This window comes from Miniopterus schreibersii (genome assembly GCF_964146895.1).
Source record: "Miniopterus schreibersii genome assembly, chromosome: 4".
Classification (NCBI taxonomy): Eukaryota; Metazoa; Chordata; class Mammalia; order Chiroptera; family Miniopteridae; genus Miniopterus; species Miniopterus schreibersii.
The window spans coordinates 40,081,867-40,098,775 of NC_138105.1; the positions used below are offsets into that span (position 1 = coordinate 40,081,867).

At 39.7% G+C, this 16,909-nt stretch overlaps 1 protein-coding gene across 4 annotated transcripts in view; it reads right to left on the minus strand.

Annotated features, from left to right (window-relative positions):
- Nucleotides 1-16,909, minus strand: part of INPP4B (inositol polyphosphate-4-phosphatase type II B) — a 528,611-nt gene that overhangs the window by 172,627 nt on the left and 339,075 nt on the right. For all 4 annotated transcript variants that reach the window (XM_081135695.1, XM_081135696.1, XM_081135693.1 and 1 more), the window contains 2 exons: nucleotides 10,023-10,073; nucleotides 2,616-2,695 (listed from right to left, as the gene is read on the minus strand). In XM_081135695.1, the coding sequence (XP_080991821.1) occupies nucleotides 2,616-2,695; nucleotides 10,023-10,073 (131 nt within the window). The remainder of the gene's footprint in view (nucleotides 1-2,615; nucleotides 2,696-10,022; nucleotides 10,074-16,909) is intronic.

Here is a 16,909-nt window from a genome sequence, read left to right on the forward strand (position 1 = left end):
GCTGGGCTCCCAACGAGTGAGATGACAGCGACAATTTCATGTCTTTATCATGCTGAGTGTACTTGTGGAGAAAACTGTTTGTCACGAGCTAAGGAACCTTTCCTCATCACTCCTTCCAGCTCTGGGGTGAAGAACGCATCTTTGGGGGATTCAGTTAAAAATACGTGAGGGTTTTCTGTTCTTTTATTTTTACAAACAACAAAACTGAAGTGTGTGTGTGTGTGGGGGGGGTGTTTATGAAGGTTAACTTAACAAAACATCAAAAAATAAAAATTTAAAAGACATCATAATTTGGACCTTATCTTCTCTAAGCACAAATATTTGACAATAGAAAGTAAGTATCTATGGTTTGTGAGAAAGCAAAATAGTCTTAAAATCATATATATGAACAAATACATACACAACAACACAATCTATGATATATATGTATATGCATAAATAGGTACACCTATAAATGTTACATAAAATAGGGAAAATTTTAAAACAAACAGAAAATGTTTATTTCTTTAATAGCATTTCCCACACATCTGTATGTTATAAAACAACAATCTGAGAATTCTATTGCTTAAAAATATCTGGACTATAAAAAGGAAGAAAAGTCAGATATAATCAGTGCAAAAGATATTTAAAGCAAAACAAAACAAACAACCAAAAACCTGCTTCATGTCCCTGACCTAATGTTCCTAAGCTCCGTACCTCAGAGACTATCAAGTCAATAGAGAGAAGATGAATTACATCAGAAGTAAAAAACATGAAGCACCAGAAATCAAAGGCTATGGTAAGTCTAATGTGTCTGGTTCATAGGGTGAGAAATCGACAAACTTAGCAAAGCACAAAAGGGAGAAAATAATAACCTAGCCATTTCAAAATTGATTTTCAAATATTACTTTTTTCTAGAAAATGCAACTCATTGTTGGTTAATTTGTTTTTCTTAGGCACAAACTCAAATGAATAGAAATTTTGGATATTAAATCAAAAGTGGAAATTTGTCTTGATAGCCTCTAAATCTGAAATTATTATATTCCTATTTTCTTCCAAGAGCTGTATTTTAAACTTTCCCCTTCTGTTCCTATCCTCCCCCAAAGGCATTGTATGTGTTTACTAATTTTCATTTTACCCAGAATTTCTGGTGCCCTGATTTCAAAGGCAGTGTCTAAATGTTGTGTAGCATGCTGCTATTAGTAACAGTTATGATAAAATCACAACTGCAGCCTCTGAGTCAGCGAAAGGAGGAATACAGTGCTCTGCATCTTATCTAGAAAACATGTGGCCTGCTGGTAGTTCTGAGTTAGCTCAGTGTTTGAATCCACTGGCACTAGGGTCAGATCTGACCACCATGCTAAACTGGAAACAGATTTTCAAGGGTACCAGTGGCATTGAAAGCTAGACTTTTCAGCTGGCCCTTACACACTTCAGACTGAAAATAAATGCAACAAAATGTTTTTGGGAATAACATTTTCAAACTATCACTGTTTTAAAATGTCTTCCCAAATAAAATATAACAAAAACAAAAATAACAGGTGTTTATGAGACAGCCTAAAGGAAGCCAGAGAGAAGATAGTGGTTTCATTGGAACTCACGGACACATATTTTTCTGCATAAATATGAATTACTTTAAATTATTTTGTGCTATCTATTAAGTCAAAATGCAAAACTGTATGAATCAGGAAAAATCAGAAAAGGAGACAGCCAGCAGTACAAATTCTAGCATAAGGAACAGCATTTTTACTAAAATAAATTATTGGTTACAAGTGGGTCCTTGGGGGCTGAGTCAGACAGCAAACTTAAGATATTTTCTCTTTCCTGATAGTTATCTCTATATTTCATCAAAAAAAAAAAAAAGCGTCTTACATTTACAAGTAAGGTTTTATGCCATTTTTATATTAATTTATACTATACAAATATTGCAAGGCAGTATTCTCCATGTACATATAATTATAAAAGTTATTATACAGTTAAAAACCAACATATTATTGTTTCATATGATAAGTTAAAAGGAATATTTATTTTTTAACACTCTTCTTAGCATTATAACACTATGGAACTTCCTGAAGATTATCTCATCTCCTATATCAAGTGAAATTGTCCCCATAGTCAAAATCAGCTCTTATCTATTCTCTGTTTCAACAGGAGTCTACTTTAACTTATGTTGTATATTTAAGAGTATAGCAACAAAATAAGCTTTAAAAAAGCAAATAATTTACCCTCCAGCACCAAAAAATCTGCAATGTTGCCTCTAGCCAATATATTTCAATCCTAGAAATGTTCTTGATTTAAAAAGTAACACTTTGATAAAATTTTGTAAAGTAACACTTTTACAAAAATTATTTCATAACACTGCTCATCATTTCCATTGCTTTCCTACTTTCAAAAAATGTCATCACTTTAATGACAGTGCAATATTTTTTTTTCCTACAAGAGCTGATAAACTTGGACCATCTGAAACATGGGCCTGAACAATTGCTGTTGCAGTATAACTTGTTGCAACGGAGAATGTGAGCCATTTGAGCGCTGACATTTAAACATACGCAAGAATTGTGACTGTCGAACCCAGCCGGCCTTCAGTACATATCACGGGCTAGTGACTTTAACGGCACCACTGCTGACAGACCCACCTCAGGCTCAGGGCTAGCAGTTGCTCCTTTGACCTCAGTAGTTCCCCCACTTTAAAACTGGCATAGCCCAGGAAGCTCCGCTGAAAATGAGAGAAAGAACAGTTTCATGAACTTCTGAGGTTCCTAACATTTTTGCCGTCACACCAATCACACAAAATTAGTCTCTAGAAGAATAAAATGTTACATCTCTTAGCCTGACAAACATTTCACGGACAGAAATACAATCATCACTAATACATGCACCTCATGGGGTAAGTTCCAGGGGTGCAAATGCATCCTTTTCATTAAAAACAAAGACAAATAGCCTGGAAAATAACACAGTGTGTAATACAGAAGCCAGAACTGTTCCATGAGCTAATTTTCTCCCCACGTGAAAGCTGGGGTAGTGGAAACATGATAAACTTTCAGTATTTACCAATGCGCCGTGGTTCTTACTAGAATCCTTCAAGTCCCTGGCAGCAGCAACGCTGTATTCCAGATATGAGCAAATCTGTTAGTTGGAGCTATTTTTATGTGAGACTCTGGACAAGTTATAAATAGAAATGCTCTATTTTCCCCCCATCAGAGCAATGTTTAAAAGCATTTGTTTCCTTTGTTATTTCTACACTAGCATGGGACAATTTTATTCTGACACACAAAAAAGAGTGGTACTTGTTCAGTTACATTTTCTAAAATTGCTTTTTTAACCTATCATACTGGGCATTGACTATCTATGAATATCTACTTTCTCCACTCTTTGGCTCATAATGTAAAGAATAAAACTCTAAATTGGTTGTTCTTTTCCAAAATAAAAATCTTTCATCTCTTTTTAACATTCCTGGCTTCTTCTCATTTAAAAATCACAGTATTGTGGTATTCCATAAATAGGATTTCTCACTCTCCCCTCAAGGTCAAGAAGTAAAGATGAAAATATCAAACCCATGTTATTACCTGTGCCATCGCTCCCTAATACTTGTAATATGCTACAAGAGCCAACACGACATCTTCCAGAACATTCTGTCTTTATAAGTCTATTATCAGGCTGTCCTAGAATGAGAAACTGGAGGCCAATTGGGTCTTTTCAGAGGGAAGTGTGCAATTATTCCATGCATAAAAGCTGTGTCTACACTGAGGGATTGTTGAGAATAGGAAAGAAAAGCTTCTGGTCAGAATATTTCTCCCTCTTTTCAAAGTTCTAATGTAAACGAACTGTTCCAAAAGGCTTAAAAGCAAACACTTGAAAGAAACTCAGTTTAAAAGTTAGAGATGCTTATATGTTAGTGATGGTAAACCCAATTAATGAACTGGAAACTCAAAGAGCTGGCTTAGACACTGAGTCACCAAAGCCAGAAGCATATGATGCTAAATTATCAGGTGGAAAGTGTTAGGTGAAAACAGAGGATTTATGGGAACCAACTCTGATGCTAGGTCAGTGGGTGATGAAATGGGAGTGAATTGAAGCAGAGAAGGGCATCCAAGAGCCGTGTGAACAAGCATGTGGAGGTGCAGGGCAGAGGGAGCCCAGGGGAGGCCCAGCCGAACAGAAGCCTCATGTGACTTCATCAGAGGCACCAGCTAGAACACCCCTATATCCAAGAGCAGAGAGCCCGGCCGGGCGCGGCTCAGCGGTTAAGTGTCGACCTAGGATCCAGGCGATCGGGGTTCGATTCCCGGTCAGGGCACATGCCCGGGTTGCGGGCTCGATCCCCAGTCGGGGGCGTGCAGGAGGCAGCCGATCAATGACTCTCATCATTGATGTTTCTGTCTCTCTCTCTCCCTTTCCTTTCCTCTCTCTGAAATCAATAAGGGTATATTTAAAAAAAAAAAAAAAAAAGAGCATAGAGACTCTGCTGTTCTCTATTCCCTGTGCTGTTGGGTTTTTCTCTATTAGCACTTATCACCACACACACACACACACACACACACACACACACACACACACGCTGCTTATTTTTTATCCCCCAAAATCACTGAGTTTTAAGGCTTCACAAGGAGCTTTATTTTGTTTTCTGGTAACACCCCACTGCCTAGCACACAGTAGGTACGTGATAAATATTTACTGACAATGAATGAATGAATGAATGGCATAGGCATAGCTTCAAGTAAGTTATTCTATTAGATACAGGAGAAATGTTCTGTCTGCAGATATTTATAAACTGCCATAATTCACTGAAATGTGGGATTTCAAAACAATTTTAGTGTGTAGATTGCATACTGCTGTAATAAATTTCTTTTAACATTCTGTATTTTAAAGAGATCTTACCTTTTCTTTTATAAAAAGAATTTTTTATAAAATTCCCAACCTCTCTCATTATCTTTACTCTAAAACTTTTAACTGATCATGAATTTCGTAATGCCTCAACATTTGCCTTTTTTGAGATTTTGAATGTATAATGGTTTTGGAATTAATAAAAATCTACACATGTCATGAATGTTATTGTGGTCTGTTCAGCAAGAAAAAGAGCAAATGCTGCAGCCTGGAATGCAGCAAGGAAAGACAGGTGGGGTGGCTATTTTCAGACATGGGAAACTGTCCCGCCATGAGGCGCAGCTGCAAGGAGAGATGTGACCGTAAGCCACTGACTGTCTCTCCTGTCCACCAGATCGGGAGCTCTTGTGGGAGCAGGACTTGGGCTTGACCATCTTTGAGTCAAGCCCAGTGCCTGGAACACAGGGGCTGCGCCGGGAGTGCTTGCAATGTGCCAAGAATGCCCAGGAGTCAATTTTTTCCATCACAACTGTCAGCCACATGCTTAATCTCAATGGAGATCTCACAGAAATAACACATGTTAAAAAATCAATCTGGGAATTAGCATCGTAGCCTTACATTATGAAAATGGCTCAAACTAGAGGAGGTGTTATTTAGGTGTAAACATTATCATATTTATTTTTAAAATAACTGTACATTGGGACTACTTATTGCATAAAATGCATGAAACTCCAATTTCATGACAGTGTATAACTGTTTCACATTGCAACACCAACAATGGCATTGCCTATGCTTTAATTTTCTAAAAGGTTTTAATGTATTTGTTTTACTTAAAAATAAATAAAACTGGGATCATCTTCACCACACACACCCCAAAATTGGAAACACATCATCATTTGCATGAGTATTGACTGGATTCCTGGTAAAAGGATGAATTCAAAGGAAAACAGGCTTTATTTTTGAAACTTGAATTCTCAGGAGGGGAAATAGCAGAGAAGAATGTAAAATAAGTGACTTTGTTTAACCCGATATAAAATAATAACTTAATATAAAGCTATTTCATCTTTGCTATCACTGTCATCATAATTATAAAATTGTTCAAAATTTTTTTATTTCAAATATAACTCAAGGAATAATGTTTTCCGTCTCCTCTTCGGTGTTGTTTCTAACATTCTCACCTTGAAGATTTTAAACTGGGAGCTCCAATATCAGGGGGAAAATAAAAAAGACAAACAAAAAATGTAACGCCTCATTAGAGCTGGAGCTCAGAGGTCTCAAGAGTAATTCTAAATCAATTATTCTGTTTTAAATGGAAATCCAGGCAGTTAAGTCACTCCCCCAATCCCCAGGCTGGCTCTCCACTGATGGCACTGCCAGGTCTCATTTCTCTGTCTCCTCTCTTACAAACCTGTGGTCTTGGACACTTTACTCCACCATTGTAGGCCTTAGTTTCTGTACGAAAAAGGTGCATATGATCACTGTATACCTTTCTCATAGTTATTGTTATTAGAGTCAAAGTTACCCAGGAAAAGCACTTAGTGCATTGCTGAGAAAGAGGAAGTATTCCATAATATTAGCTTGCACAGAGATTAAGATAATGCACTCAGACCCTGGCTGGGATGCTCAGTTGGTTGGAGCATCAACCTGCGCACCAAAAGGTTGCAGGTTTGACCCCCTTTCAGGGCTCATAAGAGAGGCAACTGATTGATGTTTCTCTCTCATATGGATGTTTCTCTCTTTGTCTGTCTCTATATCTCTCTCCCTCCTTAAAGATAACACGCTCAAAAGGCAGATGGCTTAAAAGTGTTATAAGTCTACCTTAAATACTTTTTGGAAAAGTCAGAGTATTTAAATAGTATATATATATATATATGTACTTTCTCATATAGTCTATGAGAAATTCCTGCAATAAAATACATATATATGTGTATATATATATGTGTGTGTGTGTGTTTAAAAATAAAAATAGATTCAGAAAAATATAAATTAAAAAATAATTTCTATATAAAAAGTGCTTCCTTATAGCTCAAATTTTTATCAGATTATGTGGAATGTTCATCAGGGCCCAAGAAATGCCCACCTGGAATCAAGGAATGTCAAGGCTTGTTAAGACATTGCCAGTCTGCAGATGAAGAAACTGGGGCCTAAAGGAGTTAACTGCTTCGACCTGATCATAGACCTAGTTAATATGCAGAGGCCAAGTTCCAGTCCAGGTTTCTTGCTTTTTGGTCCAGCATTCTTTCATCCCCATCACACTGTGCCTCATTTCCAAGACAGGTGGCAATCTCCTTTCTTTCTGTCAGGCGTTCTGCCTGCGCCACCCACAGCTCCGACCTTTCTAGCCTGCTCATGACAGCGCAACACTCACAATGATCATTCGGTCCAGGCATCCCAAGCAGATGATCATTAAATGGCTTCATGCACGATTTCAATCACTCACCTGGCTGGAGAGTGTGATATCAAGCAGGGTGGAAAAAGGAAGTCACCTGTCTCAGTCGCTGGCTACTCTCCATGGGGGCTATCCAAATAAACAGTTTATCTCACCAGCCCTTGCAGGGACTCTGAGCGAGTCACAGATATCCTGAATGCTCAGCGGGGTTGTATACCTCCCCGGAGCAGGTCCTCGACGGTCCCCTGCTTGAGCACTACTGCATAAGGAGCCAGAGGATGTATAGCCCCATGCACATGGCCATGAGCTGGGCAAATCCCCATCAGATATGGTCATCTCACTAAACCTTTACCCAAAGTACAGGGTACCCTTATGCTAATATTTTCATGGACCTCCCAAGATTTTTCAAGTACTGTGTAGAGCTGCACTATCCAATGCACAGCCTTAGCTTGAGCCCCGGCTTGAGCTTTAGCTCTAAATTGAGATGTGCTGTATGTGTAAAATACACATTAAATTTATAAAATGTAGCATGAAAAAAAGGAGTGTGACTAACAACTTATTTATAATGAATCATACGGATTAGATTTTGAAATGTTATATTTTGCCTATAGTATTAGGTTAAATGAAATATTAAAATGAATCTCACCTGTTTCTTTTCACTTTTTTAAAAGCCTGGGCTACTCAGAAGTTTAAAACTACATTTGTAGTACACATTGTACTTCTGCTGAATAGTGCTGGTTTAGAAGTTAAATAGAAAGAGCGATAATGCTTTGACCTATTCTTATAAAACTACGTTCAGGAACCGTGCTGTAAGTTTGCAGAGGTCTTTGAAGAGCAGAAGATGATATCATGAGGCTGGTACACAACATCTTCCCTCACAAAACCTAAAGGACAGGTCCTTTTTCAGAGCCCAGGTACTTTATTTTCACTGTCAACCCCACAGGAAAGGAAAGTGGATACATGAACTATTCACGCTGAAAAAAGACAACATACCTATATCTGTGCTCACAGGAGAGCCAGCATTTCAATTATCTGCCACACAGAGGGCTTAGACAGGCAGCGTTAGCCTGAAGAACATCAAAACCAGCAGAAAGGGACTGTCACCCTCACCACGGACAAGCACAAAGGAGCCTGTCCCCTTTCCTCTCCCCTCACTACAGCACTGAGCAGCGAGAGCAGGAAAGGGCAGAGCATGTGTGAGAATCAGACTATTCTCTCCCTCTGCCACAAGTTGCGAGAGGCACAGAGATATCCAGCCTGTAATGGAAAATGGTGGCAGGAGAGAATGGAAGATAATAATTTAAAATCAGAGAAGGGATTCAAGTTTTAAAATGAGTAAGATGCATTACAAGAACCGGGTTGAGAAAAAAAATAACGGAAAAACTCACATAATTAGGTCAAGATAGCATTAAAGCTTCAGGCGAGGGAGGTTTAACACAGCATGGTTGGGGAGTGGGCAGTTAGAGGAGAAAAGAGTTAAACCATCTCGTCTTGAACCTCAGAAAATAAATGGAATTCCTTATAAAATAATTACTAACTCATTAACAGTTACAAATTCCACAAGGTCTTACATTTGATGAAGGACATGTAAAGGGTGTGATGATAGCATGCAGTAGAGGACCTAGCTTGAAGGAGGGCACCTGGGGTGGTCATAGACAAAAGGTGTCTGACCTCAGCTCTGGGAAGGGAGGAAGGCATGTGGCCTGAGCAATGAAGGCTGAGGCTGGGAAGAAGTTGCTAGTCCCTTTGGAGAGACTAAATGAAGCCCTTGTAGTCTGGGCACAGAGACTGGTAGTAAAAATGAGAGCAGCCCAAGAGGTGAAGGCAGAAAACAAAGCACAGAGATTCCCTTGCGTCAGAGGCATTCAACCAGTCCCTAAGAAGAAACTAGAAGCTTGTGTTAAGCATGAGAGAGCACCAAGTACCCTTTCCTTCCACTCTACCTGATTCAGAGATGACTAGCATTCTTCTCAATCAATTCAACTTACACTTTGGTGCATATTTTTGAAAGGCTGCCTTGGCAGGTTCAGATGTTGGCTGTTGCCAAGGAGGAAATGAGTGTTCCTAGTACAGTGCTCCACACAGTGGTCTGGAGAAGGTTGTCAATTACCTGTAGGATTTCAGGGTATTTCAATAGGCCTGCAGTTGGCTAGGCCCCAGGACCTCCTAGACCAAACATTTCTGGACTTTTCCCCCTTCTCCGAATGCACAGATCCCTCTCAGCCTGCTAAACTTTCTTTTCAGGAGCTACCAGTGCCAAGTCTAGCCTTGTCTAAGCAAAAATCACCTATGACCATCTTGCTTTCCCAGCTTCCAAAAGCCGGAGGTGCAATGATTCCCACGCAGCAGGAAATCCTCAGCAGGATTTTCAACACTGGACTGCACATAGGTGGCAGCCTCTATTTGACCTACACTACTGTTTTGACATGTTTAAGCAGCAGGAAACAGAAAGCACCACAGTTCTGTGGCTGATTGGTTCTCTGCCTCCTTCCTGAAGAGGTAGAGCTCACATCTACCACTTCCCTAGCCTCCCGGTGGCCTAGGAACATTAGCTCAGAATTGCATCTCAGCAACCTGCAAGGCAATTTCTAGACTCCTCTCTAGCCAGCTGAAAACTAAATATTGATTCACTGGAGGATGATTTTCAGGAGACAAGAAATGAATCCCATGCAATTCAGCAAATATGTGACACAGCTTCCTCCTATAGTCACACCCTGTTAATTTAACCCGATTTCATTTGTCAGCTGCCAGGCAGGAGGCCAGGGAAAAATCCAAATGATTAACTTAAAAGCAATGTGTTGTGCTTTTTGGAAACAAAAGAAGCACTTACCCCAATCTCTGGCAGGGGATCCTTATGTTCAGGTAGGACACTGGTTCGAACCTATGGAGAAAAACAAGCATTTTCTATAAGACTCTGGAGTAGAAACCAGTGCAGAAGCTTCACAACTGCTGGCTTTTCTTTTGCTTCATCTGACGTCAGTCCAGACTCTGGTTAATCATTGCAGAAGTACCTGTGTACAACACCCACTACAGTGCAAGGAAGCTGCCCTTTTATAGCTCCTAGCTTTCCTGATTTCCCTAAGTACACACAGCTGCCTGGATCCTCACCCATCACTTCTTGTCAAATACAGAAGATCTGGCCTGTAAGTGAATCACCTTTAATTTTCTTAAAAAGCAACCCTCATTCAATATTCAAGGGAAAAGATAAGATTGGTGTAGAGGAGTTATTCCATGCATACTCAATAAGTACTTATTCTCTGAATGAGCACCGGAACCCACAGTCCTCATAGGATGCCCCTCCCACCTGAGCATTCTGGGCCAAATTGTCAGATACCATTATCTGGGTTCACCTGAAAGCGAATTCTCAATTGGGGGAGAGAGAAATAGTGTAAAATAATCAATCATCTGGGTAGGTTTTTTCAGAAGTTTGAAAATGCATTCCAAGTGAAATATCCACACCTTAGAGAACAGATATCAGTCTTCTACTGAGCGTGATCCTTAATCCTTGCTGAGCATTAGAAGTACTGAGGACCTTTTCAGACTTTGGGTGATCTTTCCTGCCCCCAGATATGTTTTCTTTTTTGTAAATCAGTACAAAGATCTTTTATTTTTTAACACTTGTCATGCCATGAATTCACAGGGAACAGGCTCCCACAGCTCAGGCTCCCTTCCATTGGTTCTCACTGTGCTTCTCTGGGTGGAGCAGGCTAATACTTCCACTGAAATTAGGTACCTTTCTCTTTGGCTTCCTTCTCTTTCTGATGATGTTCCTCACACGTTTCAGGAAGCTATCTCGGCTCTTACAGTGCTTAATAGGTTCAATACGTACATTAATTCTCTGCAAGAATCTTGCCCTTAACTTGTTTGTTCACAACAGTGCCCACCGCATGCTGGTTGACACTCTAGACTCTTCCAGTTTTGACATGGTAACATCCGGGGGCATTCCTTTTTGAACAGTGCCCATTCCCTTGATGTCTACAATATCACCTTTCTTATAGATTCACATGTACGTGGCTGAAGAAACAACTCCACGTTTCCTCAAAGACCTAGAGAACATGTAACAGGTGCCTCTGCTCTTTCCCTTTGTGTTAGTCATTTTGGCGAATTACTGGAAGATGTCAAATCCAGCTGAAAAGCCAGATATGGGTTCTAATGTTCAGCTGCTGAGTCTATGGTTCTCTATGTCGACAAAAGAATGTTCAGCCTAAGAAAAAGTTCATCTGAGCTGAAATGACAACAATTTCCGGGAAGCAAAATCTCAACAGATTTAGAAACTGCTCTGGAGAATGGCAGTTTTGCAGCTTATTTTATACGTTAGAATCAACAGAGGAGATGTAAGGAGGGTCGCATGAAATCCACTGGTGGTAGATTAAGGGGGCAGGAGAAAGCAAAGCGGGAAATCTCTGGGATTGGGTAAAAAGCAGGATGGAGAGATACTTCTTTTACACTGTTGAGCATAGGAGAGTTAATATTTACAGCACATAGAGGTGGTGTGCGGGGAACAAGACAGCAACGTGGTGTACTGCTCAGCTACCCGTGGTTGTACCTTCAGTGGGGCTAGAAAAGAAAATTACTCTGACATTTCAAATGTATGTTATCTTAGATGCTCAAAAACAATAGGCAATGTGGGAGGTAAAGATTGACCTGTGTCAGGGAAATTAAAGACCCAGGAAGTGGCTACGACTGTACCCACTTTCAGTTAGGAATTTCTACGTTTCCTGCGTGGTTACTGTTGGACTCCGGGTTTGAAAGGCCACTGTGCCGGATTGCAAATTTAGTATGTGGTCTCTTTTTCATCCACATCTATTTAAGACAAAAAAATGTTTCAAATGAAAGGAAATCACAACTATCTTTCTCACTTAAGAAAAGGCTAGTAAAAACAGGAGGAAACATAAAGCCCAAACCTAGCATATCTCAGTTGAATAAAGATGAGATTAAGAAGTTAATTTCAAGAGCCAATGTCAACCCAATAAATTCAATTAAAAATAAATAAAAATAACTAAATACAGATCTATGTATTGGCACACTTTGTTTAACTAGAGAGTAGAGGGGTGGGAGGGCTGATGGAACAGAGGGACCCAGGACACCTGGGTCGACACAGTAGGAGCCATTTGAACAAAATCCCTTTGGAGGGGCAGCCCTGCCGATCACATTGCTCTTCAAAGCCTTTCGATCTTGACACACTTGACCCTCCAGGTCAATTTTCCCTTGTTGAAGGGTTGTGTAAAATAACCTTCCCAAAGTCCAAACATGTGAACCAGCTCCTAATGGCCAGCTCATCTTTAACATGGTCTCTGGGTCCTTGAAAAACCCTTCAGGCCATGGGAAAACAGTCCATTTTAACTTCCAGCTTAACACTCCTTCTTTGTTTCTTTATGACAGATCCAGCTCTATCTCGGGCACAATTTGTCAGTCATTATGACACAAAATTGTTCACCAGAGCACAAAATAAATGACAAGACGGATGGAACAGAGTAAACAACACAATTTGCAGAACACACTCGACCCAGGATTTCATGACGCAGCGCTCACTGGCTAAGAGCATTTGCAGTTTGGTAGCTGTGTCAGTGTTCTTTAGTCCAGAATGTTCAGCTGCACCATTCAGCCTCATTAGATGGAAATCATTAGCTGGCCTCAAAGGACAAGAAAACTATATATTAATAGTGGGCTGTAGTGGACCATATAGTGTGTGTGTGTATGGTGTCTTTCTCTCCTTCTCACTCTCTTTCTCTCCATATATATATAGTGTATATATATATATGGACTATATACATAATGTATGTATGCTATATATATGTATACACTATATATATGAGAATGGACTATATAGACAGTGAATAAATATTCACACACATGCAACACATAAACACATATATATGTATGTGTATTTATACATCATTTAAAATATTTTAACACCCAAATGACATCATCAAAAGGGATATGCTTGAATTTAGAAATAAGTGAAGGACGTTAGAAGCTGGTGAGGGTCAACATATGTAGGACCATATAAAGTGTATACATATATATACTATGTCATATAATGTTGGACAAAGTTGGAGCTAATAGTGACAATTCCTGTAACATGGTCATTAAACTCCTAAATTTGTATTGATTTTATCAATAGAACATTTATTCCTTATAAATATGAGTAAACTACAGAGAGAAAAAAAGATTCTTAACCCAAAGTTGTATACAATGAAAGAAATCTGAAGATATTCACAGACAAGATTGCCTTGTATGATGTGTGTGTCTGAAAATGTGTGTTACTTTACTGAATAGAAGTACGTTTGAAAAGTACATGTCACATTCTCCTAAGTTGAGATGTGTTTAAATCACTAATTTAGAGCTCTTGATTTTTAGAAACTGAAGAACAAAACTTTATATTTTATAGTCATATTTTCATATGAAACATTTGTTTATATTAGTAATATATATATAGTTGTAAAACATTTATATTTAAGGTCAATACTACTGATATCATGACATATAGGTTACACATCAATGATGCATTTCTGTGTAATATATATCCCTCATTACAGTGAACTCATACTAGGTGGCCAGCACCGGGTTTGTCAGTGAGTAAGGTCCCTCCCATTGCTTCCACTTGGGACTTCAGAGTCTAGTGAGTGAGACATATGTATGAATAATCCAGTACAATCTAATAAATGCTATACTGGAAATATGAGCATTTCCCTGTGGGCATCCAGAGTGAGTAGGATCTAATTCAGGCTTTGAGTGTCAGGAGAGGTTTCACAGAAAAGGTGGTGTGGGTTCTGAAGGATGAGTAGGAGTTTTAGGCAATGAAGGGTATGACAAAGCAAGCAGGGTGTTAAATAAAAAACATGCATCATGGAGTTATAAAAGCCCATTTGTGTTTGAGAAAGAGTGTGTATTCTGATGATGCTATAATATGGGGACCTTCATGGAAGGAAGGGGCAAGAGATAAATATATATGAGGAGACAGGTTGGGGTCTTTTGTTGTACAGGGCCGTCTCTCAAGGAGCTTTATGCAATGTATAGGTAACAAGAAAGCATGGAAGGCAACTGGGTAGAAGAGTGACACGATCAGAGCCCCTGCAGTCATCCCAACTGTCTGCTCCGAGTCCCGCTGGGAGAATTATTTAACCTCTTTATGCCAGTTGCCCTTTGCCTTGATGTCAGTTATCTTCAACATGGAGCTAGTCATAGACCTCATCGGTTGTTGCATTACGTCTTTTCAGGACTTAGAACAACACCTGACACAGAGGAAGGGAGAAGGGAGGGAGGATATGAGGAAGGAAGGGAGAAAAAGAAAGAAGGAGAAAGGGAGAGGGTTAAGAAGACAAACGTAAGAAGGGAAGAAGCCAGAGGCAGGGAGATGGGGGGAAGGGAAAATATTTCCCTGAAAACAAAAGTTAAAGCTCTAGACAGATTTCGAAAAGATCTCTTGATGAGAAAGAGGTGAAGCATGGTTGTCACTGTAGCATTTGGAATATTTCAGTTCATGGGTAACAGCAAACCTCCTGAGATTTACTGGCCTTCCTCAGGAATTCATTTTCCCTTTTTTGGTCTCATTACCAGTTCTCATCCCTGCTTTTCTTCACTCTATCCCTCGCTGTCCTTTCCCAGGACATAAGAATGTCTGTTTGACTACACATTTAAGAGTTTTCTAAATTCTTTTAGTCTAGACTTTTATGATATCAAATAAAGCAAGACAGATCAATTAATAGGAATGATCACGTAGAAATATTCCATCTTGAATATTTCTTCAGGTTCATGTAAAACACATTCATTTCCTTCTCTATCAACTTCATAAGTTCAAAATTCTACATACAAAATTTACCTTGAAAAAAGAAAAATCAAAAGGTAACCAGGTAGCCTATAGTGAGTTGATACCCACTCTTTCATCAAATCCCTACAGACCAGGTCATAAACATTAACTGTTCCCAAGCAGGAGGCTGCAAGGGCTACCATGGCAGTGGCTGAATCTAGGACTCCCATGTTCAAATCCATGGAGAAGAACTCCCTAAACAAGTCAAACTTGCTACAAACAGCATGGGCACTGCTCCCCTGAGGGTGGGCAGAGGGTGAGGAGTGTGGTGTTTTTCACAGGTAACAAAGAATGAGGCTGTGCTGATGCCTCAAATGCTAGGACATCATTGGGTACCTAGATCAAGAGAGGGAAGGCCAAGCTGACTTGATTCTGGGCAGCAGTGTCTTGCCCAGGTCTCATGCAAATGCATCTTTTCATTAATCTGCAAGGAAGGAGCAACCCTCCCCTGGACACTTGGCTGGAAGGCAGAGTAGAAGATACTGGCAATAGTAGAGAAACACTCTCGAGACACAGAGAGAGCCCAGATGTTCTTGTTAGACTATTGTCACATCTGGTAAGGTCTCCGATAATGAATATGTCATTGAAGCACATCCATTTTTACTAATTAAAATGTTACTCTAATTCTCTAGGTATTTCAAACTAGATTATATAATAATATCACATTTACTTGGAATGAAACACAGAACTGCCTTAATATTCAAACACATAAAAACCTGAAATATTTAGCCCCCTTTCACAGTCACAGCAACTTCACAGGAGGAAGTTGCTCAGTCAATATTTTATTTCCTTGTATTGAGAGATAGCCAAAAATATTTTTTAAAAAGGTTAACAGAATTTCAGAGCTGGAAGAGGTCTTAGACATTATAGGACAATGTTTCTCAAACTCCTACGTGTTTCATCACCTACAGGTCTGCAGTTGGTCAGAAGCTTATGGAAATACAGAATCTTAGGCATACACCAAATCTACTGAAGCAGTCTTCATTTTAATGAGGTTTCCAAGTAATTCATATGTGTGTTAAAGTTTGAGAAGGTCTGACCTAGAAGAGAGCATATGAGTGATATAGGTCACAGATGAGAATGGTAAATAGTCATTTGCACATAAATGTGATTGGGATAAGGAATGGGGTTTATTCTTCTGGTTATTAAGGAGTTTAGCAATTTTTTTTCAATGTCAGTCATCTGTAAAAGCTCCAGATAATATTTTTGGTCACAGATGTCCTTTCTTTTGTTATGCAAGTGAAAGGGGTAGCTCTGGTCATCAAGTCAGCGACTGATTTGGATCATAGCTAGGTTGGAATTTTGGTAAGACTCTACTGAGGTTTGATTCTCTATGTCCCCAACCCCTCCACCTCCCCATCCACCCAAATCCCAAATATATATGTTGAAACCCTAAACGCTGGTACCTCAGCGTTTGGAGATAGGGTGATTAAGTTAAAATGAGGCCATTAGAGGGGGACCCTAATGCAATAAGACTGGTGTCCTGGTAAGAGGAAAAGACACCAGTGGTGTGGACACAAAGGAATGACCACGTGAAGAATCAGCAAGAGGGTGGCCATCTGCAAGCAAAGGAGAGAGGCCTCAAAAGAACTCATCCCTGCCAATACCTTGATCTTGGACTTCCAGACTCCAGAACTGTGAGAAAATAAATTTCTATTGCTTAGACCACCCAGTCCTTCACATTTTGTGACAGTAGCCCTGGTAACAGTCCATTGTGTTGTAGGGTATGGCCCTCTAGGACTTTCAACGGAGAGCTCAGCAGGTCTTTGCTCTTCAACCCTGAAAGAGTGCCGGATATTCTCAGGAGTCTCAGAGCACCCCTTTCGCACTGTGCCCCACATGACTTCAAAATCTGGCAAATGTCTTTATAGGCAGATGACTTGTCTTTATAAGCTGTGAGTTGGAGC